Raw genomic sequence first — 26,540 nt, 5'->3', positions numbered from 1 at the left:
CAGCTTTCTGCGGCTGTATCATGAATTACAGACCATTCTCGTGCTGCAGGAACCAGGAGAGAGCAGAAAACAGGGTCAGGATTAACAGACATGGCAGCAGTGAGAGGGTGGCACAACCCCTGTGCTCTCTCCAGGTGCTGTGCGCAGGAAAGGGACCCTTCAGAGCGTTGTGTTTTCTCCCACTCCTTCAAAATCAATACGAATCAATGAGAAAAAGATGCCATGAAACGAAACTAGGCCGTCGTTTCCTTACCATTCTCCACCCATTTCGTGTTGTTTTGAGACAACGCAGGATTAATTAGCAGGGGAAGATAACGGAGCTCCCTACCTGCAGCTTCCGTGCCATGGCCACCACCTCGTGGTCAGCAGGGTTGTATTTGTAGCAGTTGGAAAACATCAGTCGCACATCAGCAGCGAATTCCTGAGCATCTCTGTACTCCCGGTTCTCCAGTTTGGACTGGAAAGGAGGGGAGAAAAAGAAGCTTTCTGCCATGAAGAGCGTGAGGGTAAGGGTGCATTCAGCACATACATACAGTCATGCAATGAAGGGTTCGGACCAACACAGCGTGGTGGCACCTGATGGGGGATTTGGATGCCTGTAAGCCCTATTGAGTTTCTCCCTGTAACACACTGCAGCAGGTTTGCAGTAAATGGGGCAGACTGTGGGAGTCTTTGTTGGTAATTTGGGGTGTGGGGGACCGTGTGATCCTCAGGGCACTTTTGGGACAAGCTGGGATTGCTCACTGACCCCCTGATGGGACTCGAACTCAATAGACCCAACATATTTCTTAGCAAAGCCCATCAGGGTCAGCTCTGTGCAGTGCATTCCCTCCGAGGAAGACTTATTTGTGCTCACGGGCCATTAAAACAAAGAGTTTTAAGATATGGGACATCAGGACAGCCCTTCACTTTGCAAAGAAGCCTTTTCTGCCTCTGCAGCCCCTCCAATAAAACAAAGGGGTAAAGAAATGGGTCAGACGGATCTCAGTGCCGCAGAGCGACGAGCTGAACCCTGCACACAGAACCAGGGCGCTGGAGTGAGGGGTGGGAGGGAGGAATGGTTCCTCTCCTTACAAACCCAACCCCAAACAGCACCAAAGGGGACTCAGCCCTGAGCCAAACTGCTCACAGAATACACAGCCAAGAAGGGAAAGGCTTCCAGACATCACTTTAATGCTTCGGGGGGGGAAAACATGGATTGCTTTGCAGCTGTGGTAGGGCAGAGCAAACCACCTCTGCTTAACAGATGGATGTGGGGACAGGGAACGCCAGAAGCACAGGACCTCATTTTAAGGGGAGGAAGAATGTTCTCAGCCCCATCCCTTATTACTGTGATTGATGCTCTCTGAGGCCATCTCCTGGGCTGAGAACAGACAGCATACGGTTAGACAGTCATGGAAACTGTCTATAAAAAACCCACACAAGCGTTTCCTAAGAGCCCTTCTGGAAGGATGAGGGGTTGTTGGTTTGGTTTGCTTTTTCTTCTTTTGCTTCCAAATGTCAGCACAGCCACAACAGGCAAATGAGAAACTGACTGTATGGGAACCCTGAGGCCAAAATCCGCCCGGCAGACAGCAAAAGGTGCCGGGAAAACATCTCATTTTCTGTGCAATCCACAGCTCTGCCCCCCACCCCTCCCTTCATACCACCAAGCTTACTTTGATTGTGCTCAGATCCATGGGATGTTTAATGATATCGCAGTAATCGTGCAGCCCCAGTGCTTCTACATCCACAGGTTTGTAGAAGGGCCAGGCGTAGGCCGCGTGCTTCTTGGCAAACATCTCCTTGATGATGCCACTGCAGTACTTGAGCTGCTCAGACACTTTGCTGCTCTTTTCTACCATGTGCTGTTGGGAATCCGGAACGTCCTTCTTTGGGGGCTTCACCGGGCGGCTGCTTTCCCTCCGCGGGCCCAGCTTGGTGGATTTGGGTTCGGTGGGCAGCGAGGATGATTCGTGGATCGGGTCGATGGTGGTCGGTGTGGTGGTGTCTGCTTTCCTCTTCACTCCTTTTTTCGTCTGCAATCGAGCAAAGAAATCACCGTTACCAAAACCTGTCACGCTGCCTTCAACCGCGCCGCGCTCCCCGTGGCGTGACTTTGGTTTGCCACCATTTATGACTCAAGCCATGGGAGCTGCAGATTTCCACATAGACTTCAGGAGCTCTGCAGAAAACCACATGGATTTGCTCTGTTGTACAAGAAAGGTCAGGAGTGTGACTCACTTCAGCAAGGCGAGGTTTGCTCCTGAGTCACGGAGGACTTAAAAGTTAGGTTTCAAGGGGATGAGCTCCATGCAAAGCTGGGCAGAATCCATCGTGTTTGACTTAAGTGTGTCTGAGAGGGGCCACCATAGGATCCACTTCTACTCAACTGGGAGGAGGGAGCATTCTCCAAATTGGAACTGTAGAATGGGTTGGGTTGGAAGGGATCTTAAAGACCACAGAAGCATGGAATAACCATGTTGAGTGGGACTTCAGAGATCATGGAAGGGGTTGGGTTGGAAGGGTCCTTAAAGATCATGGAATGGTAGGGTTGGAAGGGACCCTAAAGATCGTAGGACCATAAAATTATTGGGTTGGAAAGGTAAAGATCACAGAACCATGGAATGAGTTGGATGAGTCCTTACAGATCATGTAATCATGGAGTTGTTGGCTTGGAAGGGACCTTAAACACCACACAGCTATGGAATGACTGGGTAGGAAGGGACCTTACAGATCACGGAACCATGGAACGGACTGGGTTGGATGGGTCCTTAAAGATCATAGAACAATGGAATGGTTGGGTTGGAAGGGACCTTAAGGATCATGGAACCATAGGATCACAGTATGGTTTAGCTGGAAGGGTCCCTCAGCCTTTCCTCACAGCAGAGCTGCTGCAGCCCCGAGTAGGAAGGAAAATAGGAATCTTTTGACCAAACTGAGGATGTTTGCCCTAAAACAAGACTCAGGTGGCGAAGACTCGGAACTGTAGGCATTTCCAACCCCAGCTGTGCAGCCCCATGCACTCACCTTGACGGGCTGAGCGGGCGTGGGGATGACAGGGGGGTGAGGCTGGATGGGCTGGGGGGTCGGGGCCGGTGGGGCGGGAGCCTGGGGGGCCGGCGGAGGTGGCACTGGGGGCTGCGGAGGCACCATCGTCATCACGGGCGTCGGGACGATGAGGTCGGGGGTGACAGCAGGGAAGGAATGGGTGGTCTGTGCGGCCTGGAGGTTCTGCTGTGGGGCCTGAGTCTGGGCTGGGGACGAGGCCTGGGTTGTGTTCTGTACCGTGGATGATCCTGGCTTGGATGTCACTGCAGAAAGAAAAGGAAGAAAGCGTTGCTTCTCTCTCTCTCTCTCTCCAGACTTAATGGTCTTAACAGGAAAACAATGTTTCATAACGAGTGAAAGAGTATTGCTCATTAGATAATGAGTACTTTGCAGAGCCTGTTCTTGAGCAACCTGTCAGGGACAAACACTCGTCACGTTCTCCTCAACGAGTGCTCTCACAGCTTGCTGGGTGAGATGGTGACGAAGCCCAGGACCTCCCTCACCAAAACCACTCCAGCAAAGGAGCAAGGAGCAGCCCCAGGGCATCCTCCTGTCTTCTCCTTTCCCTTCTAGGAGATGTCCTAGTGGCCAATGGTTGGCCATGAGCCAGCAGTGCGCCCTCGTGGCCAAGAAGGTCAACTGTGGTCGAGTGATTGGTGGTTAACCAACAGCTGACCATGAGCCAGCAGTGCGCCCTGAAGGTCAAGAAGGCCAATGGTGGCCAACAGGTTGACCAGGGGTTGACCAACAGTTGACCAATGGTTGATTGGTAGTTGATCACAAACCAGCGGTGTGCCCTGGTGGCCAAGAAGGCCAATGGAACTCTAGGGTGAATTGCCCAGAGCGTGGCCAGCAACATGAGGGAGGTGCTCCTCCCTCTGCTCTGCCCTGGGGAGGCCCCATCTCGAGCACTGGGCCCAGTGCCGGGTTCCCCAGCTCAGGGCTCATGGGGAATTGAGCCCAGCAGAGGCTGCAGAGACGGTGGGGGCCAGGAGCACCTCCTGATGGGGACAGGCTGAGAGCCCCGGGGCTGCGCAGCTGGGAAGGAGAAGGCTGAGAGGGATGTGGTCAGTGCTGCTCAATATCCCAAGGGTGAGGCCAGGAGGATGGGGCTGGGCTGTGTTCAGTGGTGCCCAGTGATGGGACAGGGGGCACTGGGCACGCACCGTTGGCTCGTGGTCAACTGTTGGTCAACCACTGGTCAGCCTGTTAACCATTACTGGCCCTTCTTGGCCACCAGGGCACGCTGTTGGCTCGTGGTCAACTGTTGGTCAACCGCTGGCCACCAGGACCCCCAGGTCCTTCCCCACAGAGCTCCTTTCCACAGCTCAGCCTCAACCCAGATGGATGCGTGCAGTTGTTCCTCCACAGGTGTAGAACCCTCCTGTGGTTGCAGCCACCCCTCCCAGCTCTGTGCCACCACCAAACACGCCGGGGGGAACGTTCCACCCCTTCACCCTGCTCACTGATGAAGATGCTGAACACGCCTGGCCCCAGTACCAGCCCCCAGCTGTGGCTGAGTGCCATACCTGCTTCCTTCCGTGCGCGTCCTCTCCCTTTTGTCTGGGCTATAACGATTTCTGTTTCCTCCTGCGTCATTTCAGAGATTTTCTGCAGGAAGAGCTTTTCTAGAGCTTCTGCCATTAAGACTATGTCATCTCCTGGCTGGAGGAATGAGAGAGAATAAATCAGGCAAGGCACTTCTCTACAAAAAGGACTGCTATACTCTAAACAAACCAAGATCAGCACGAAGATTTTGCCTGAGCTTTTCCTCCATTTAACACCGAGTTTAATCAATCAAAAATGAAACAGGAACAATTAAAAATGAAACAGGAACAATTTGGAACAGTTTTTTGTGAGGCACAGGTGGGATGTGGAACTCTGGCTGGAAACTGTAATCCTTATCACCTCCCAGCTCTGCAACTCCTGTAGCTTTTGCACACTGTGATCCTTCTTTGCACTGTTTCCATTGCCACACAGCTGTCCTGAGCACTCAATATGTGAAAGAGTCCTTGTCCTGAAGTGCTTACAAAGGCACGGAGAGATGATGGGCATGGACCTGTGCATGGCACATAACGGGTGACGGCAGAATAAAGTGACCCACGCTGATCACTGCAGGCACTGCTGCTGCTTTCTGGATGGAGAGAGGAGGAGAAAGAAGTGAAGAGTGGGAAATGAGGTGGAAACTCTTCATGGTGAGGGTGGTGAGGCGCTGGCACTGCTGCCCAGAGCTGTGGGTGCCCCATCCCTGGAGGTGCCCGAGGCCGTTCCATCATCCTATGGTTCTGCCACCTTTGTGGACTCTCCCAACGCAGCCCATTGTGTCATTCCATGATCTTCAGGGTCCCCTCCAAACCAACATATTCCATCATTCCATGGTTCCGTAATCTCTATGGCTCCTTACAACCCAAGCCATGCTGTCATTCTATAAGAACAAGACTCAGGATCCCTGCAGGCTGTCCTTTTCCCCTGACTCTGCATCCCTCATCAAAGCATCCAAGTGGGAGGAAGATGGAAGATGACAGCATGAGCTTGCAAGGAAATGCTTCCCACGCACTGGAGAAGGAGAGGAAGTGAAGGAGGCAGATGGCTTGTGGGGATAGGGGAGGCCAACACCTTCACTTGGTGCTGGACAAGGCAGGCTGGGAGGAGGAAGCTCCATTTGCAGAGGTCAGGGAAGGTGTGAAGGACGTTGGTGAGAGGATGCATCCTTTGGAAGTGCTCTGCAGCAGCACAGGTGGGAACAAACGATGGACATCAACGTTTCACTGATGAGCTCTGAATTAATTGGCATGACTGCATGGCACAGGGCTGGGTGTTTGCTCTGAAACACGTCAGGAAACGATGAGAATGGGAAGAACTGGCCAGGAATCCATTACAAAAGGCACCAACAAGGCCTGGGAGCTGCTCTGCAGGCTTTCTGCTTTGCTTCGCAGCAAGGGAGGGCATCCACCAACCCAACGAGAGCCAGGACTGATGGAAGATGAGAAATGATGACAGTCTGCAGGCTCCGTGCGGTCCGAAACCCATTTCTTGAGTACATGCAGAGAATGGAGAAGGGAGGGGCGAGGGAGAAAGCAACAGGAAGGCATTGCAGTGGGAAACTGGGGGAAATGTGGACGTGTGGCAGCAAATAATGCAGACACGGAGGTATGTGTGGATGGTCTGAAGCCTTCAGAGCCTCATTCCAGTTGCACTGTGTTGGCTCAAAGCAGAGAAGGCAAAGGCCATGGGCATTGCTTTGAAGGACCCAAACAAGACAAGACAAGAATGTAAAACCCAAACAAAACTCAAATTATCTGCAGTAACAAGCAGTGCCTGCTGGGGTATGAAGTTGTGGGTTAAAGAGGGAGTGCAAACCTTGGAAAGCAACTGCAGTGGTCACTGTGGATATCAAGGAGGAGTTTTGAGGAAGAAGAAACTTTGTGGAGTGAGGAGTGGAGAAAGGGAACCACAGAGCTGCCTGCCTGCACTTCAGCTAGTGGCAATCTACCTGGAACAACACATCTGGAACAAACTGGGTCTTGTGCAATGCTTCTGAGTGAGGAAGAGGAGGCGACCATGGTCAAATGGAGTGAGGGTGAAGCACCAGGGAGAAGAGCTGGCAGGAACAGGGAGGGCAGGAGCTGAGAGGGGACTAAACTGGGGCAGGGCTGCAGGAATGCTGTCCTGGCTGCTCTCTGGTTGGTGTCTGTTGCTCTCTGGTTCCTTGGCAGACGAGGCGATGTCTCTGCAGCACCTCCAGCTCCGAGCAGCATCTGCCTGGTGCATTCTCTGCCCATTTGGTGCCTTCCCATCTTTGCAGAGCACCCAAACGCTGCACCAACGCTCAGCTCCTTTCCCCAATCCATCAGCGGTGAATGCAGCACTCCCTGACATTCCACATCCCCTCCCTGCACCCCAGATGGTTCCATAACTGTTTACAGAGTGGTTTCCAGGATCTTTCTGCTGTCTGGAGGGGAATCTTCTGCAGTGCAATGGAAGCAGAGCCGGGCAGGACACCACTCCAGGCGCTGCTCTCTGCAGCACCACTTTCTCCCCATGTCAGACTTGTGAGCTCCAAAGCACACAGCCACAATTTGGCTTTTTGCAGAGCTACAAACAGCAAGAACAGCAGATCCCCTCTGAAAACACAGAGGAGCTCATCATACCTTATTGTAGATGTAACAGTTTGTAAACATCGTGTTAAAGTCCTGGATACATTCTTGAGCATTCCAGTAGTAGTTATTCTCCAAGCGTTTCTTTATTGTTCCCATGTCCATCGGTGTTTTAATTATCTTATAATAATCCTGCAGAGGGCAGAGAGGCACCAGTCAGTGTGGCACAGAGACAGGGATGGGATCCCCCAAACTCAGCTCCGTGAGGATCCAACCACTCCCCCCAGACCACTCTCTGAGCCCCTCTGCTGTCATTTATTGGGCAAACCCCACGGAACACAGCAGGAAAAGGTCAGTGGTGAAAGGTGAGGGGTGATGCTGTGCTCTCCTTGGGGTTTTTGTGTGATTCCCCTCTCAGTGCCACGGCCACAGAATCAGCGTTGGCTGTTTGGGATCACAACGGGGCTGAGTAATGGCTACAAATCCAACTTGGAACAACTGACCCCGAGGTCGTGAACCCCACGCAGCCACACGTGGAGGAGGGAGGAAATGAGATTTGCTTTCAGCCTCTTAAAGGCATCCAGATAATACAAAGGAAGGTGCTGCTATTTTTAGGTGTCATGGTTAGAAAGGGAAGACTGGAAATGCTGTTGCTATAGAAGCAGAGCTGTCTATGGGTTTCTGCTGCAAAGAAATCCAACAGCTCAGGTGATGGATTATGGAGAACTGCTCACCTCCTCTCTGCTCTGCACTGGGGAGGCCCCATCTGGAGCACTGGGCTCAGTGCTGAGCTCCCCAGCTCAGGGCTGATGGGGAACTGCTGGAGAGGGCCTACTCTGCTCCACCTCCGCACCCACAGGAAGAACCAGAGCCCCATCAGCATGGAAAAACCATGGAAATGGAGCTCCCAAAGCCCTCACTGCTTTGAGAGTGTTCTAAAAGACCCCAAAATGTGAATTGGAACCCAAAGTATCAGCTGTGCGGGGCCACAGCCTTGGTTGGAGCTCCTGTCTCCGTTCCTGGACGTCTGAGGACATCAGTGCTTGTAGGCTTTCCACTTAGGAAAAGCAGAAATGTGCCACCACTTGCTCAGGGTCACTTTTAATGGGATTTCAATGGACAGAGCCTTGGAACAGAGAGGTGGTGGGGTCTCCTTCTCTGGAGAGCTCCAAACCCACCTGGATGTGACCCTGTGCACTGTAGGGAACTGCTCTGGGGAGGCTGGACTGGGGAAGCTCCAGACTCCAAACCCCAACGGCTCTGGGATTTTGTCACCCTAAAAGCCAAACCATCAGCTGAACCACTCAGCAAAGCCTCAGCACCTCCTTCCTAAAGGCCTCTTTTGGCACAAAGGTGAACGCCTGCCCTCTCCTTCCTCCCATGGGGGAGAAACCCCACGTCTACTCACGGGGAGATTCAGCTTGACAGCATCCACGGGCTGCTGGAAAGGCCACGCAAACTGGTGCTTCCATAGCGTTTTGAGCACCACTTTGAGCAGGTACTGCAGCTGGTTGGTCTGCCGCTTGGGTTTGTTGGGGTTGGAGGTCTCTGGAGGAGGGGGGTTGACGCCGACGGTGCTGCCTTGCTGGGGTTGCGCCTGCGCCTGCGCCGTCGACATCTGTGTGGCTTCCAGGCCGTCGCCCATCACTGGCAGATTTCTCAGTCTCGTCCCGGGGCCGCTCTCTGCAGACATGCTATTGATCCCATTGCATTCCTCACCAGACACCCTGCAAGAGATAAAGGGCATGGGTCACTCCTCGCTTTGCGTTAAGGGATGAGGAGTTGCTTACAAAGAAGCAGGTGGGTGGGGTGAGGTTGGCTCTGCACTCTGCAGCCTTAAGGACACTGCTGTGCAGTGTGAGAGAGAGCACAGCAACCAAACTGTGACAGGATCCTGCACTCTGGGACAAGAAAGGGCTGTTGTGAGGTCGTGTGCTGCCTCACCCAGCATTCAGCCCCATAGGGAGTGCTGCTTCTAGCCTTGTTCTCTCCTCACCCACTCAATGTGCTCCATTAGGAACTCTGCTACGGGGCAAAGGAGGCTCAAAGGAGCAAAGCTGTGGGCACAGAGCTTCAGCTCCAGCCAAAAACCAAAGGTTTGGTTCACCTGCACAGAACTGAGTGTTGGACGTGTTCATCTCAGTTCAGTCCATTGGAGCACTGCAGCTGCCCCCCACCACACCAACTCTCCCCAATGTGATGCTAAATTCCTTTTGTTAGGTGAGCGGTGAGCTCCTGTAGCACATCAGAGGAACCACGCAGCACAACCACGCGTCCCACAACCACAAAGACCCCCCCCTGCTTTCGGTAGGTAACTCCAACATCATCCTGAAGGCCAAGACATTGATAACAACACATTTCTGTCAGCTCAGAGGCGTTGTTCCAGGGCTTAACTCAGGCTGTGTACCTTTATAAGCAATGGGAACCACGTCCTGACCAGCAACTCACACCCTGCCTGAGTGGGTGCCCCCCCGAGTGCTCCCCAACGCTGTGTTGGCCCCTCATGTTTCCACCCTGGGCAAACGGAGCATGCTGAAGCTTAGCATTAAAGACAACAATGCAGTTTTGTGAGAGACTGAGTTCAGTGGAAGCTCTGCTGTTGAAATGATACCTGGGGAAAGCGAGGGAGGAACCAGCAGCCCTTTGACACAGCCCTTGGGGTCACAGAGTGCTTCTGCAGCTGCCTGAGAGCTGCTGTTCTCAGCATTGTGCCACCTGGGATGCCCCATCTGTGCTGAGGCGCTGGCAAACATCTGAGCTTTGTTGTGTGCTGCTTTTCTCCCCCATTAACAACAGTGACCTGCCTGGCCTCACACACAACGTGATTTGGGATGCAATTTGGATTTGCTCGTTGCCAAATCCCTCCAATTTTGCCTCTGAGCTGTGCTGAGCTGAGGCTGAGATGTGTGGCATGAGGGCCCCTCCCTATGTGACAACTGGTGGCCAAGCAAAAGGAATCCTCTGTACTCACTGCAGGGGCTACGTTACCTTGTAGGATACATTGCCATACAATTTTGCCCCAGAAAATGATGCAGGGTCAGAAGTTGCTTGGCTTGTCCATCTATCTTCCGTGGCTTCAGGCACAAATGCCTTTAGATTGTGTATCTGATGAAACAAACAAAGCAATTAATCTGAGGCATCAGTGGGAGGCATCAGAAACGAAGGCACCTCCATAGGTTCTCTCTTTGGCACAGCAAGAGGTCCACCCCTGGCTCTGAGCAAAGCAAAAGGGGTCTGCAGACACCTTTGGGTCTCTGCAAGCAGAAGTGAGGGGTGGGTGCTGCTGCTGGGGGTTCCTCCTCCAATCTATCACCTCCAGGCCCACCGCCAGCTGCTCTCCTTTTGCTCCCTATCACAACAGCCCTCCAAGAGCCAAAGGTCAGAGGAAGCCAAGGATTTCTGTTAATAAAACAGGTCCTAAAGGTTTTAATTCCTTCCTGTTGCACTCAGCCCCAGTGCCAGGCAGGTGGGCATCACTTCCAGTCCGACCTTCCACCCTCCTTCTGTCTTTCTGTCCACTCGGAGGATCGCAGCAGCTCTTCCTGGGACCTTTTCCAAGCAGATGAGCTGCACATGAACCACCCTCCCTCCTTCCTCAGCTCTCCCACCAATAGGGGAGACTCAGAGCTACAGAAAACACCATAAGAGAGGTGGAAACTGCAAGTGGGTGCTGCATAACGTGTAATATATTGCTGTTATATGCAATGTATTACTGTAATAGATAGGATACAGAATAAGGTAGAATCTATGCCTACATAGCATACTGCTATAACACAGGAACTATTCATTAAGGGATATTCTATGCCTATATAATAGCCAATACAGTACTATAATACATAAACTCTAGAGTAAGGTATTATTTATCCCCATATAATAAGTAATACAGTACTATTATACATCAACTCCAGAGTAAAGCATTGCCTATGCCTACATAACATGCAATACAGCACTGTAATACACAAAACATAGATTAAGGGACAATCTAAGCCTAGATAACATGCACTATAGTACTATAGCACATTAACTAAAGATTAAGGGATAATCTAAGCCTATATAAAATATACAAAACAGTGCTATAACACAGAGTAAGGTACAACTACCAACACAGTCTGTATGGTGGATTATAAACACAGCCTCTACATAACAGCCCGGGTTGCACACAGGATGAAAAGCCTCACGTATCACAGCCTCAACGCTTCGTTATTGCTTAAGTTAAGTGCATTCCAACTCATGGAAAAGCCAGGAGGCAGCTGCAGAGGGGAGGTCTGGGTCAGGAGGGAGAGGGAAATTCTACTCTGAGGACCTGGAAGTGCTATTTCTATTTCAAGACGTGTTTTCATATCAGTGACCTCTATGAGGAAAATCTCCTGATTACTATAGGGAAAAGAATCACAGAATCCTAGAATGCGTTGGGTTGGAAGGACCCTTAAAGATCATAAACACACGGAATGGGTTGGAAGGGTCCTTAAAGATCATAGAACCATGGAATCACACAATGGGTTGGGATGGAGGGGACCTTAAAGGTCACAGAACCATGGAATGGGTTGGAAGGGTCCTTAAAGGTTAGAGACCCATGGAATAGGTTGGGTCGGAAGGGCCCTTAAAAGATCCAAGAACTACAGAATGGGTTGGGTTGGAAGGGTCCTTAAAGGTCAGAGAACCACAAAACCAAGAAAGGTTGGGTTGGATGATCCTCAAAGATCACAGAACCATTGGATCACAGCACAGTTGGGTTGGAAGGACCCCAAAAACCCCTCCTCCTCACTTCTGCCATAGGCCAGGTGCCCCCCACCAGCTCAGGCTGCCCAGGATCCCCATGCATGGCCTCAGGCACCTGCAATCAAATGGGCTTTATGGGTTTCTATGTTCCCCTCTTGCCATGTTATGAGCTCTGGTTCAGTTTTGCTGCACAAGACAGCAGGAAAGGACCGAGAGCACACAGCCACATGCATTCAACCATTTATTTGAAGGTGGAAGCTAGCTTCCAGGTCTTGGTACTTGCATGATTTAGAGGGAGAAAGGCAGAAGGGCACAGAGTTTTCTGGTGGGTAACCTGCAGATGTCCCAGCACCACACACGGGGATACGAAATAAAACATTAGTTTTGCATGAAAACAGGTCGAGGAGGTGTATTCTGTACATCTGTACAACTGAACATCCCATAGTTCAGCTATTGGGAGCGTACAACTACAAAGGAATCTCCAAAATTATTTCTGCAATAGATGCTGCGAGTTTCCAAGCAGTCCCATTCTCCAACAGCTAGGCACTGCATCTGTTCCATGCACCAGTGGACTACATCAGCCTGATTTACCCCAAGACTTCTCAGGAAGAGCAGAATCCCCAAAATTATGGGGGTGAAACCAGCCCCCTCTCCTTTCCCTGCAGGTTCTGCAGCTCCAGGAGCACCCACAGGGGAAACAGGTTGCATTCTGTGCTGAATAAACCAAACCCACAGCGCCGGTGTCCTCGGCTGAACCCAACACAATGCCCATCCACAATGAGGAAGGACAGAAGTGCTCTCTGAGCATGGAGTTGTCCACTGGGATTTGCCTGGAGAAGGACCCCGAGCAAACAGAGGGAAATGCAGGAGGGAGGAGAGCCAAACACAATGCCATCTCCCTTTCCATTACTGATAACGGAGAAATAATAATGGGTAATAATAACAATAATGGATAGGTGCTGCTGTTTGAGCACCTATCAGTGTCTAAACTTTATCCCTGCCTCAAATTCAGCATCTCTCCTTCAGCTTTGGCTGCACACCTGAGGATGCCCACAGCCCTCAGCTGCTCATTCATACCTTCTCAGCTCTGTTTGCATTCCTCTGTGCCCATCCAGCAGCACAGCTCCCAGCAGGAACCACCTCACTCATTAACATCCCATTCAAATGAAATTGGTTACGTGCAGAGAAACAGCGTTTGTAATCCCCATCCCACAGTCCCACCACTGAAAGCTCACTTTGGGTTGGGGCTGAGCTGCGGAAAGGAGCTCTGCGGGGAAGGACCTGGGGGTCCTGATGGCCAGTGGTTGACCAACAGTTGACCACGAGCCAACGGTGTGTGCCCAGTGCCCCCTGTCCCATCACTGGGCACCACTGAACACCCCATCCTCCTGGCCTCACCCTTGGGATATTGAGCAGCACTGACCACATCCCTCTCAGCCTTCTCCTTCCCAGCTGCGCAGCCCCGGGGCTCTCAGCCTGTCCCCATCAGGAGGTGCTCCTGGCCCCCACCGTCTCTGCAGCCTCTGCTGGGCTCAATTCCCCATGAGCCCTGAGCTGGGGAACCCGGCACTGGGCCCAGTGCTCGAGATGGGGCCTCCCCAGGGCAGAGCAGAGGGAGGAGCACCTCCCTCATGTTGCTGGCCACGCTCTGGGCAATTCACCCTAGAGTTCCATTGGCCTTCTTGGCCACCAGGGCACACTGCTGGTTTGTGATCAACTGCTGGTCAACCACTCGTCACCATGTTGGCCACCACTGGCCTTCCTGGCCACCAAGGCACAGTGAGTGCACCAGTCCCAGAGCACTGAGCAGACTGAGATCGAGGGAGAAGGCAGCAGGACATGGTGCTGACAGCTGCATGACTCAAAACCAACAGCTTTCCCCATCCTACTCTCATCTTTTATCCAGTGACGCATTCACATGGTGTCCTATCGACATGACTCAAGCATGAGACTACTTCCACCCTTCAGAAAAGCAAAGCTTGCAGCGAGTGAGAGAGACATGATGCCTGCTCTGTACTCCAGCCCAGTACTTACAAGAGCTGCTCTCTTCCTGGAAAGAGCACTTCCCCCCCCCTCCCCCCTATTTTACTTCTTGCTGCTCGCCAGCAAAAAAAAGGCTCCAAGGTCAGCGTGCGTGGTTAAAGAAAGGGCTTTCCCACAGGAGACTGCAGGAAGCCAATCACCACCCGAGTCTGCATTACGTCCTGCAGGGAACATTCCTCCCACTGCAAGCCTGCCAAAGAATTCAGGTGTCAATGCCAACGAGGGACTTTTAAAGCTGAAGTCACACAATAACAATAGTTGGTATCTGGGGGAGTTTTCTAGCTGTTCCCAAGCACTTTGTGGCAGCCTACCAGAAATAGAGTGCCTCGGGAGGAGTGAATTATCTGTGAAAAGGCACTGAAAAGATGCACAGCAGAATGCATGCGTGATGGGAAGCAAGTGCCTTCCAGGTCAGCCTGTGTTGGATGTTCTAAAATGCCAGAAAAGCAGCCCAAGATGTGGACAATCCCAAATTGCAGCCCCACCACGTGGAGTTTCCCACCGTGCTGCCATCAGCTCCTTCTGCATGGAGGGCTGAAGCTGTGTGTGAAGTTATGGGGATGACAAAGCCAGGCCCAGCATCAGCGTGACTCCCCATCTGCTCACCCAACCAAGCTCTTGGGGGCAGAGGGTGAACAGCACAGCGTAGAGAGCAGTCATCCCAGTGCTCCCACTGCCCTCTGTGTCACCTTTCCTCCTCTCCATCCCCCAAAAGAGGCATTTCTGACCCCAAGGGCAGGGAATAGGCTGCACCTTGCCCACCCACGCAGCATGCGTTCAGTTGCACAGAGGAGAACTTGCTGGGCTTTACCTTAAATCCTTCGACCCTTTGAGGTGTCGGGTGCTGCTCCTTCACCAGCCAAGCCCTCCCACCTCCATTTTTGAGGCTACCGCAGGAAGAAAGATCTGCAAGGAAAAGAAACAGGGTCTTATTTCAGGATTACACCCAGTAAATGGCTCTCATTTCGTAGCATCTCTCTCCTTTGACTTTTGGTCTCCCTATTTTTGAAGAAAAAGCAGCAGACGACAGTCAGATAAGCTGCAGCAACGCACCTGCAGCTCTCCCTGAAGACGTGCAAGCTCAGTTCCTGCAGCACAGAGGGAAGGGAAGGCCTTCATTTAAATAGAGGAGTGATGCACCCCATAAGTGAGCTCAGCACATCCCCAAGGCGAGGGGAAGAGCCCAGCTCAGCTCCCGTGGAGCAGCACTGCTCCGTGGAACCGGCTGCTGGGCAATTACCACCAGGCACTAATTGCTGTTTTAGTGCTGGGTTTTAAGGTTACGGTTTTAGTCGTCATTAACGCACGCACACAAGAGCAGGGTGAGGGCTGTCACAGAGCAACCCCTTCAAGAGAGGAAAAACCATTGCAACACCAGAAAACCACCCATGGACTGCCTGAAAAGGGCGGTGTTATGACAAGGTTTGCATGAAAACCACAGCAGTCACTGTGCTAGGGTTTATATCCATCATCCAAAGCTGCACGCACTCTCGCACTGCACTGAGCTGCTCCTTTCCTTACGTGACCCCAGCACTAACAGCACACGCTCCTGGCTCACCCGTAGGGATGAATGGAGCCATAGGGATGAATGGCAGAACTCAAACCGTCCCAGCTGAGGGCTGAAGGGCTGAGATTCATTTCCCTGCGATGTATTAGGCAGAACTGGGGCTAAGGGGCACTGGGATGTGACGCAGCCATTCCTAATTCATGGTTCCAGCTGAGATCGTGGCTCCTGAACACAACCCCACCAGCAAAACGCCTGCAAGAAGCACCCCATCACCTGCAGAACAACAGGATGAAATCCACACTGCGATTCTGTGATCTGTAAGGACCCACCCAACACAACCCAGCTTAGAGCCACGCAGCCCCTCTCAACAAGATGCTCTTTGATGGATGCTTTAAGTTTTGCTTTAGGCCAACTGCAAGAAAACACCCAGGAGAGCCCCCATCCAGCGCAGAACAGGGAATGCTTTACTCCATCTCGAGGTTCATCACGTAGAGAACTGCCAGGGCTGCGCCCTCAGGCTTTGCCTGGCTCCAACACAACAAGATAAATCCAAACAGTCACAAGAGCTGCTGTTTCCCACATGCTGCACTTAGACTTCATGAACCCCAGCTGTTGCTGACACAAGAAGCATTGCTTTACCACGAGGGTTTCAAACAGGAAGCGCTGCGCCTGAATTCACGCTGAAAGCCTCAGTTTCTCAGTGCTGTGGGGAAATCCCAACTCTCCAAACAACTCCAGGGTGAAAGGGAGAAGTGCTGACACGTGTCCCAAAGAGAAATGTGCATGTCAGTGCTATTAGCAGTGCTGATCATGAGACAAAGTCCAAGGCTGCACGAGCGTTCAGCCCGGGCATCTGCAGCCACGCGCTTCGCCTCCCATACACACCCCACCTTCAGAGCACACAAATGGGAATTAATTCCACCCAGGGACCTCAACACCCAAGGGGAACTGAGATTAGGGAAGCACACAGTGGGTTGGGTTGGAGGGGTCCTCCAAGACCACACAATCACAGAAAGGGTTGGGTTGGAAGGGTCCTCCAAGATCACAGCACCATGAGATCACAGCACGGTTGGAAGGGACCTTACAGCACAAGGGGATGAATGCTTTGGATCAGGAGTGTCTGCTGGCAGTGCACAGAGGACACAGGCTGCCCATGCTCTGCGCACTGCCTCACATTCCCCTTTTAGCCACAGCAGGGCTGTGCTGTGCTCAGAGAGGAGCGCACGCAACATCCCACCACGCACACAGCTTAAAAACAAGTAGAAACGTGAGGCTGCCCATATGGAAACCCACAAACACCGAACAGTAAATAGGGATCTGACTTAAATGAAGTTGCTGCCATCCAGCACAACCGTTCATCACCATTTTGGGGTATCAAGCAAAGGGATCTGACTCACAGCTTGCCCACCACCACCCACCACAACCATGCTCCCCATTGTGGGGTCACAGGCACAGAACTTAGGGTACAGTTCACCCCAGCACAAGGCTTCCCAAGACCACAGGAACACCCAACCAACACGACAAGCCCCATTCCCAAAGGGCCACGCAGACAATCCAGGCCAGACACCTCCCCAAAAGAGCCAACAAGGCAGTGATAACACAGGAACCGGCATGCTCCATATGGGAACTGGGAGTTATGGCATCAGGGCTGCTGCTGAGCTGCTCACACGCTGCTAACGAGAGCTTTTTAAGCATTTAAATGAATCAGCACAAGGCCACCCTACTCACTCCTGCCTTGCAGGCACGTTCCCTAATGCTCAGCATGCATAATGCCACAGATCTGCCCTAAACCAGCTGCAGTTGGGACAACACCGGTGTCAGCCCCAAACCCCGCACAGCGCTGTGCTTGGAGGGTAAACAGCAATTTTCTGCAGCAGGAGCACCTAACAATACCTCTGGGAGGGAGTCGTTCCCATTTGAAAGCAAGAAAATGGGTGGGTACGGCAGCTGTGCAGCTGATTCAAACCTGAAGGTGACGTGAGGGCAAAGCCACGGCGCTGTGACAGCTTCTCCAAGGGCAGAATTCCTGGTGTTATGGGATGGGGATCGCACGGGGGGCTGGGAGTGAGTGGAGGGCACAGTTGGGTGATGCTCCATAACCAGAGCCAAGAGGAGGTGAGAGCCACTGCCAGGCTGAGCAGAGCCAAAAACCCATTGAGAATGTTTTGGAGATACAGGGAACCTGGTTGGTGGTTGGAGATGTAAAATCATAGAGCCATAGAACACGTTGGGTTGGAAAGGTCCTTAAAGATCAAACAACCACAGCACGGCTTGGAAGGGACCTGGAAGGTCACTGTGGGATCCCAGCAGGCACGGAGCCCCCAAACTGCTGTTTTGTCCCACACAGAGCCAGTCTGCACTCACAACATACATTACGAGGTGTGGGAAGCTCAGTCCCTCCTCAGACAACCCCACTGATGACACCTGAAATGCGATCAACTCTTTTATCTCGCAAGTTCACAAGCTAAACCCAGCTGCCACACCAAGGAGTGAAAGGAGAACCATAAACCCAACTCAGCACATGTCAAAACCAGCAGAGGTTTCACATTCAAGTGCCTCTCTGACGGAGAGGCTGATAACAACAGATCTCTCAGTTATTTCCTCTCAGCTCAAGAGAGCCTCCAAAGGTCTGAAAATGAGAGGTTAAGGAAGGGTTAGAAGCCACCACGTGTTATAAATTGTGAGCACTGGATGAAGAGAATCATGGAATAACAGAGTGGGTTCGGATGGAAGGGTCCTCAAAGATAACACAACCATGGGATCACAGCATGGTTGGGTTGGAAAGGACTGTAAAGGTCGCAGAACCACAAAACCATAGAATGCCTGGGTTGGAAAGGACCTTAAAGATCGCAGAACCATGGGATGGTTGGGTTGGAAAGGACCTTAAAGATCGCAGAACCATGGGATGGTTGGGCTGGAAAGGACCTTAAAGATCACAGAACCATGGGATGGTTGGGTTGGAAAGGACCTTAAAGATCGCAGAACCATGGGATGGTTGGGTTGGAAAGGACCTTAGAGATCACAGAACCACAGCATGGTTAGGTTGGAGGAGTCATTAAGACCACAGACACAGAATTACAGCCACAGTTGAGTTGAAAGGGACCCCAAACCTCCTCAGACCCAATCCTGCCGTGGGCTGGGTGCCCCCCCATCAGCTCAGCCTGGGCCCCACCCACAGCTCAGAGCACCTCTGGACATACTCCAACCAGCAGAGCACCTGCACAGCAAGAGGACATTCCATGCACAGAGGCTCTGCTTCTGGCACAGCCATCGCCCAGGTGAAGGAACACAGAACACATTTCTACTCCTGCTGCAGAAGGGAGCGAAGCGAGCTTGGCACCGGGCACAGGTCAGCACGGCCCCAGAACACCACAGCCATCAATTAGGGCGTTTGGAAAGCCGTCAGGTTAACGAGTAACCCAACCTCAGCTGTCAGCCAGCACAGCCCTCCTGGCTCCCTCAGCAGCAAGGTGCAGGGAGAAGCGTCCTCATGGGATCAGGATTACTCAGCGCTGAAGCGTTCCAGCTCGTCCGTACCACGGAGAGAATGGCTCTGCTGGTAACAAACCAACTCGTGTGCCAGCTCTGAGCACCCAAGACGACTCAGAGCTTATGGAATTGCACAGCAAAAGCCACGAGCTGGCATTAACGGCGCTGAAAGTGGTCCAAGCCATCCCCAGGAATCCAGCTGAGGTTCTGCAGGAGTCAGGAATGCCTGCTTGGGCTTCCAGCCGCCCAAACAGCCATGGCAGGCTACCAGGGATGGAACAACGATGTGGTTTGGGGTTGATAAAGCTATTTGTTAATCGTGAGTGGGCCAACACGGGGTTGAGCAGAGCCACCTCCCGTTCAGTGATAGAGATGGGGAGGAACAGAGCTGCTGCACCGTGAAACACGTGTTCAGCGTCCCTGATACGAACAGGACACACACACCGTGCCACAAAACACGCCCAGGGACACCGAGCTGCCTGCAGTCAGCTCATTCCCAAACCTGTACTCGAGCTGCGCTCAGCCTCCACGAACCCCTCAGTACAATTCTGCAGCACTTCTCTATGATGGGACAGCACTCAGACCAAACTGGTATTTACCCACAGGAGGGCCAGACCCCAGCGAGCCGCTGCCTGCTCACAGCCCCCACCAGGAGTATTAAACCCCCAACCTGCCCGTGCTCACAGCTGCAGCCCTCCAGCACCACTTGGTTCTCCAGCTCTGATCTGTCTGCAATCACCAATTTCACTCCTATGCACGCCGAAGCAGCACAGGTTGCAGAACCACCACCTTCCCCACCAGCAGCCGTGTGTGTTTGTTCCTACCTGGAGCTCACGGAGCTGCAGAGGGGCTGCCAGTTTCCTTCAGCTGGGATCTATGAGGAAAGCTCACCCTGAGCTCCTGGAGCTGCTGCTCCTCCAGCCCACGGCTGCAGTCAGAACACGGGGCTCCAGGAGCTGAGGTGGGAAGGGCGAGCCAAGGTCAGAGCCAAAACAGCAGATAAAAAAGAGCCAGGGCGAAACGAAAACACGTTAAAAATGTGAAAAATGCCGCGTGCTTCACTGGTTCAATCTGTTCTGAGCAGGAAAACCACGTTCTGTGCAGCACGGCCGTCACACTGGGAGAGCTGCTGCTCCCCACGGGCTCGGAGGAGGATGTTCCCTTCACATCAGGGCAGCGAGAGCTGGCAGTCATCCTGTGCCCCAGCAGCACCGCGCCGTGATCCCTGCAGTGACAACGTGCTGTCCCAGCTGTTGGTGCAGCTCTCCCCCTCTGCACAGCACAGAAATGGAGATATCCCCAAGGAAGCGATCCGTGAGAGCAGCACTGTGCCATACAACGGGTGCTGGAGAATAGCAGCGTGCTCTGGAAATTCAGCTTCTGCTCCTCGGGCTCTGCAAATAGTTGGAATTTCCCCCTCTGGACGCAGCTCTGCAAACAGCCGGCTGCCAACGCAGGCAGTGTTTGTAAATCCATGCATCTCCGAGCAGCAATCAGCAGCTCTGCGTTTGGTGCAGTGTGAGATGGGCTGCAGGGAGCTCTTCCTTCCAGGACAGCATTGGATGTGCACAGGCAGAAACAGGATGAAGCATGGAAGCACCTCTGACCCAAACAGAGCCCACACTGCAGCTCTGAGCCACCCCTCCCCACCCACACTTATCTGTTTGGGGCTCCCACAGCTGCTCCTATCGACCTTTGGCCCACGGGGGGCTGCAGGGCACTCCCCAGGGGGCTGCTCTGGAGGAACGCGTGGCTCTGTGGGGTGAGGAGCTGCAGCACAAACCCCTGGGGTTGCCCTCTTCAATGCAGAGGACAATATTAACACACAGTCACACTTCCTGAGGTCTCAGCACGTTGGTTATTTCACCCACTGCAGCCACTCGGGAGCTGTTCGGGTGCTCCCATTTTGGGGTACTGTTCAATAAAGCCGCCCATAAACCCCAAACACCCCGGGAACCTTCAGTGACACCAAGCAGAGCCCTCCTCCTGGTTCTCCCAACTCAGGGAACGTCAGTGAGCTGCACAGCACCAGGACCAGGCACAGGGTCGGGTCACTGGAGCACAAGGCAGGCAATCTCAGCCCACTGCTGCTCATTTTTTTGCTGCTTTACTCTCTTCAAGTGGAAAACGAGCCCAGAAAACCACTTGTACTTCTCCTCCAGATCAATTTCTTCCAGCTTCCCCCTCCCCATAAGCAAACAGGTAGCCTCAGCCCCGTGCATTAGGGATGCCAGCAGCAGGGTGAGTCCCTTCAGGTCTCCTCTGCCGCACACAACAAAGTGAGGCTGCACTGAGCACCCGATTCCATCAGCAACCCCAGACCTGGGGAAGAGCACGAGTGACATTTAAGTGCTGTTTTCATCAGCAAGCGGGACCCGATCCCGTCTGCACACCTCTCCTCTTTGTATCTCAGTTATTAAACATTAAGGCTGGCGTGCTGGCAGACAACAATTAAATTAGGCTGACACGGCGCTGTAAAAGACTGTTTAATTGCAGAAGTACCCAGGTTCGTTTAAACATGTAATTACTTAATTATCTGCATACAGGTTTAACACTACGCAGATTTTTCGAGGGCGCCGTTCACCACGCGGGTGTTTTTATCCAACACGGCTCCCATTCAGAAGGGCTGCAGTGATAGAAGGGGTTGGAAAGGTCCTCAAAGTTCATGGAATGGGTTGGAAAAGACCTTAAAGACCATAAATGCATGGAATGATAGAATGGGTTGGGTTGGAAGGGACCTCTGAAGAGCAGAAAGCCGAGGAATGATTGAATGGATTGGGCTGGAAGGGTCCTTAAAGAACACAGAACCATAGGTTGGGTTGGAAGGAACCTTAAATGGCAGAGAACCGTGGAACAGTGTTGGGGTTGGAAGGGTCCTTGAAGATCACAGAAGCACAGAATGGGTTGGGCTGGAAGGGACCTTTAAAAACCATAGAGCCAAAGACTGATTGAATAGATTGGGCTGGAAGGGTCCTTGAAGGTCACAGAACCGTGGAATGGGTCGGGTTGGAAGGGACCCTAAAGGGTAGAGAACCATGGAATGGTGTTATGGGTTGGGCTGGAAGGGTCCTCAAAAGGTCCCACCATAGGGTGGATTGAAAAGAACCTTAAAGATTACAGAACTGTGGAATCACAGCATGGTTTGGGTTAGAAGGGTCATTAAAGATCACAGAGCCATGGCATCGCAGCATGGGTTGGGTTGGAAGAGACCTTGAAGACCACAGAACCATGGAAAGGTTTGGGTTGGAAAGGATTTTCAAGACCACAGAATTACAGAACCATAGAATGATTTGGGCTGGTAGGATCCCTAAATATTGTAGAACCACAAAATGGGTTGGGTTGGAAGGGTCCTCAAAGGTCATAAAACGACAGAAAGGGCTGGAAGGAATTTAAAGGTCAAAGAACTATAGAATCCTAGAATGGGTTGGGTTGAACGGGTCCTTAAAGATCACAGAACCATGGCATCAGAGCACAATTGGGCTGGAAGGACCCCAACATCCCCCCACCTCTGCCATGAGCTGCAATGCCCCCACCTGCTCAGCCTGGTTCCCATCCCTGCAGGGATGGGGCACCCACAGCTCCGGGCCTCACCACCCCCTGGATAAAGAATTCCCTCCTCACATCCAACCTAAACTTCCTCTCTTTGAGTTTCAAAACCATTCCCCCTTGTCCTGTTACGAGCCCTGCTGTCACAGATGCAGACAGGGATAGGAAAAGGGGGAACTGTTTTCCACCGCCCTCCTCCGAGACCTCTGTGAGCACACAACGATGCCACCAAATGTGTGTTTATTTATCTCTTTGGTGACTTCACACACAAAGCAAACCACAGCGGAACCAAACATTCCACCAGTGCAAAGGAGGAACCACGTGAGCAGAGCACGAGAGCGCTCCAAGCCAACCCCCTCCAGATCTGGGAGGAAGAAAGAAAGTGAGAACTGCAGCTCAGAGCGATTTGCTGGGGGGAAATCCGCATCCAGGAGGAAGCAGCAGCGAGAACTGGGAGCAGCGTACTAAGGGAAAGGCAGGGTTTCCTCACAGCACACCAACTGTCCTGCTGGGCAGGTCCAGTATTGAGGAAAACCAGCCACGAGGAACGCAGCTGCCGTGGGTTTGTTGTGCCCAATGTGCTCCCCGTGCTTATTTACCGGCACTGGGACAGCAATAAGGAAAAGCAAAGAGCTCCAACGGCAGCGGCACTGCTCCTGCCCGAGGTTTCATTTCTTCCTGCACACCGAGGAGCGTTTGGGAGCAGGAAGAGCTCGAGGAGATTCCCAACAGGAGCCCTCCGCAGGAAGGCAGACACAAACAGCCCCAATCCCAAACACAGCTTCCCATTTCCGGGAATGCACCCGCGGGGTTTCGGCTTCCAGGAGATTCAATGAGGTTCTCATGGCTGCCCAAAGTTCCTGTTTTGGTTTTCAGAGCTGCTCTGGGTCTCCTTGGATACAGATCCTGTTCTGGTGGAGCCTGAGCTCGTCAGGGGGGGGTGGTAATTAGCAGCTCAGCGCATCCCGAAGTGACAAACCCCCCCATAGGCAAAGCAGAGCGCAGGGATTGGCACCCAGCAGCCTCCTTCCCCTCCCCTCGTGGGGGGAACGCAGAGCTGAAACGTGGGAAATGAGCCCGGGGTTTACGGCCCTGATCGCTCGGGTGCTTTGTGATGGGAGCTGACAGCAGCACTTCGGCTGCTGAGCCCACACAACCAACGTCGGGTCCTTACAGCTGCACCAAACCCCTTTTTGTCACCGCAAATCCTGGCAGCGGCGCGACGAGCATCCTCCGTGACTGCCATGCGGGGCCTCCTCCACCCCGGCAGGAAGGTTGTGGCCACAGAAAAGTAATTTTACGGCACTAATAACAAAAATAATCCCAATTGCTCCAAGATAACCTCCCGTAATGACTCCAAACCATGCAGAGAGTGGAGAACTCCTCCTCCCCAGCAGCAAAGCTTCACCCAAAGCCCACAGTGCAGAGATGCCCGCCATCCCCACAGCTATCCCTGCAGAAATGCTTCCAAACGGCCCCAAACCAGATGGAAAGCGATGCACCGAGGAGCTAACGAAGCAGCAGCACACAGAGCAGGTCTGCTGCCCTGCAAACACAGCCTTCCACGTGACACAGGCATGGCATTCATGCTAACGAGGGCTCCGCTTCGTTAGCTAACGGCCGGTCCCCTCCCTTAAAGCCACGCTTATCATCAGATAACACAGCAGCAACAGTTACTCAGCCTCACAGTAATTACAGTAATTAGCACAGCCGGGGTGCAAAACAAACCGGGAAAGCCCCATTTCAGTGCTGAGCGCTGTGTTTGCAGCGAGCAAAGGGACGGGGCGGGGGTTGGGGGCCGCCCCTCCAGCACAGCCCATTCCCTGACAGCTGCTGTCTCACAACAGGACGGCGTCACCACGACTTCAAACACAGCCCCACAGGTACACAGCTCACAGCAGTCCTCCGTGAAATGACAGCAGTCTGAGGGCTGCGCACGGAGCTTCAGCCTTCGGGATCGCGTCGGCCCCACTGGCAGCTCAGGTGAGGAAACCTCCCATAAGCAGAGCATTCATTTGAGGTACGACCCGAGGCAGCAAAACCACATCTCCAGAACCACAACAAACAACCAAAGTCACTGCATCCGCCCCCAGAGAGGGAAGAACACACAGAGCTCAGTGGAACAGCTCCAGGTGAGCCACCCCACACCGTAGTAGGGCCACCACATTTACCAGCATCGCTCCTTCCACCCCATTAACGCCCTATTTCAGGCAAAGCCCCACCACAACTGCACTCCCTGTGTTGCCTATAAGCCGATGCCAAAGCATTTTATGGAGCACTGAGGATAAACTCTAACAGTGGGACAGCACTGAGGAGCTCTCGGGGGGAAAAAGTCCCATGGGAAAGGGATATATGGAGCTTTTGGGGGCTGTTTTTAAGCTTATAAAGGTTAAAAAAAAAAAAAAACAGGCAGTGGAATATTCAGGGAGAACAGAAAGGGCAGAAGGACGTGGTGGTGCTAAAGGGGGGCCTGCAACAAAATGGAATTTCTGGGGAGCCAAGGGGAGCAGCCCCACTGCTATAGGGCACAAAGCAACGGGAGAAATGGACCGACCTGGTTCCTTCAGGGTGGAGAATTAAGGGGTAATTTGATGGATCCACGCTAAAGAATTGGGATGTCAGCTGCCAGGATGGAATCGTTTGGGGGATGTGAGCTGCCAGGACCCGGCTGAGGAACCGGGGGGTGTTTGGTGGGAGGGAACGGGGGGAAAAACTGCTGGACGGTGGCTGAAGAAATGGGGGTCTGTGGGGGATGTCTGCGTGGAGGGAATGGGGGCCGCAGGGTGGGGAATGGGGGTGGGTGGAAGTCCTGAGCTGTCAGCTGGGGAGATGCTGGGAGGGGGGGGGGTTGGTTTAGAATTGGGAGAGCTGCTGTGGGGGGTTTGGGGGGAGGATATGGGGTGGAGAATTGGGGGGTAACGGGAGAAGGGATAGGGGGATCTCAGGGGGAGGAATGGGGGTTTCACAGTGGGGGGATCTCAGAAGGGGGAATTATGGGGGGAGGGTCGCAGAGATGAGAATTAGGGGTATCTAGTGGGCATTTGCTGAAGAAACGGGATATATTGGGGTTACCTATCTGGGGAGGAACGGGGAGGGAGGGGTTGTGCCGGGTGCCGGCTGAGGAACGCGGGGATATTTGGGGGGAAAACTCCGGGATTCCCCCCGGGAGGATCGGTGCGATCCCAAATGAAGGGTTTGGGGCCATCGGGGCTGCGAGACGTCGGCTGGACGCGGGCCGGGGGCAGCGCAGCTCCGCTCTCCTCACCCCGCAGCCCGCACTCTCCGCCCCGCGCCGCCCTCCAAACCCGCCGATCCACCCCCACTTCCACACGGCGCGGCGGGGCCCGCTGCCTCACAGCGGAACCCAACGGCTCCCAGCGGCCCTGAGAGTACCGGGACCGCCCCGAGGCCGCCCCCCCCCGGCCCCGGAGCCCCGAGAAAAAGCCGGGCCCGGCGGGAGCCACTCACCGGCACTGCGGAGGGGGACGGAGGGAGAGGGCCGCGAGGCGACGGCGGCTGTGAAGGCCTCGCCCGCCGCCGCTTCCTCCCGAGGGCCGCGGACAAAATGGCGGCGGCCGGAAGTGCCCCGCGCTCCGCCCCGCCCCGCGCCCCGCACTCTGCGCACCGCCCCGCGCCGACGGCGCAGCCCCAGGGGCCGCCGTACGCCAACGGCGTATCGAAGGCCGCGCCGAGCGCCCCCCCGGCCGCTCCCCCTCCTCAGCGCTGCGCAAACGGCGCAGCGGGGGTTACGCAGTTAGCGGAGCGCCCATGGGAGGGGCGGGAGGGACAGGCGCGGCCCCGCCCGCCCGCGGCGCGGCTCCGGAGCTCCGTTCGTCGCTCGGGGCCCGCCCCGAAGCCGCCTTCCCCCATAAACAGCGAGGTGCGCACTTTGCGTGGAGGCGTGAAGAATAAAGCCTACGCAGGCGGCGCGTGACCCTCGCTACGCCAACAGCGCCGCGCTCCGCGCCTCGCGCCCCTCGCTACGCCGTTGGCGCAGCGCGCCCCGACCTCCGCCCGCAGTTTGCGTAGCGCTCCCTGACGCAGCGGCCGCGTTACGCAATGCGGGGTACGCCAGCGGGGCGACGTAAGCGCGGATGTGAATAGCGTAA

General features: G+C 53.7%; 1 protein-coding gene across 10 annotated transcripts in view; it reads right to left on the bottom strand.

Annotated features, from left to right (window-relative positions):
- BRD4 (bromodomain containing 4) overlaps positions 1-26,540 on the bottom strand; it is a 47,437-nt gene that overhangs the window by 20,648 nt on the left and 249 nt on the right. For 4 of the 10 annotated variants that reach the window (XM_015272922.3, XM_040653954.2, XM_040653953.2 and 1 more), the window contains exons 1-9: positions 25,900-25,987; positions 14,701-14,795; positions 10,116-10,232; positions 8,536-8,854; positions 7,182-7,319; positions 4,560-4,695; positions 3,010-3,293; positions 1,659-2,018; positions 329-457 (exon numbers count right to left, since the gene is read on the bottom strand). In XM_015272922.3, coding sequence (XP_015128408.1) covers positions 329-457; positions 1,659-2,018; positions 3,010-3,293; positions 4,560-4,695; positions 7,182-7,319; positions 8,536-8,854; positions 10,116-10,135 — 1,386 coding nt within the window. In that variant the 5' untranslated portion in view covers positions 10,136-10,232; positions 14,701-14,795; positions 25,900-25,987. Of the gene's footprint in view, positions 1-328; positions 458-1,658; positions 2,019-3,009; positions 3,294-4,559; positions 4,696-7,181; positions 7,320-8,535; positions 8,855-10,115; positions 10,233-14,700; positions 14,796-19,709; positions 25,988-26,540 lie in introns of those variants that run through there. The other 6 variants (XM_015272921.3, XM_015272923.3, XM_040653952.2 and 3 more) reach the window with 5 other exon arrangements.

The sequence above is a fragment of the Gallus gallus genome, chromosome 30, assembly GCF_016699485.2.
Source record: "Gallus gallus isolate bGalGal1 chromosome 30, bGalGal1.mat.broiler.GRCg7b, whole genome shotgun sequence".
NCBI classification, from domain to species: domain Eukaryota; kingdom Metazoa; phylum Chordata; class Aves; order Galliformes; family Phasianidae; genus Gallus; species Gallus gallus.
Note: the sequence above shows the minus strand (reverse complement) of the source record. Positions and strands in the feature narration are given on the sequence as shown.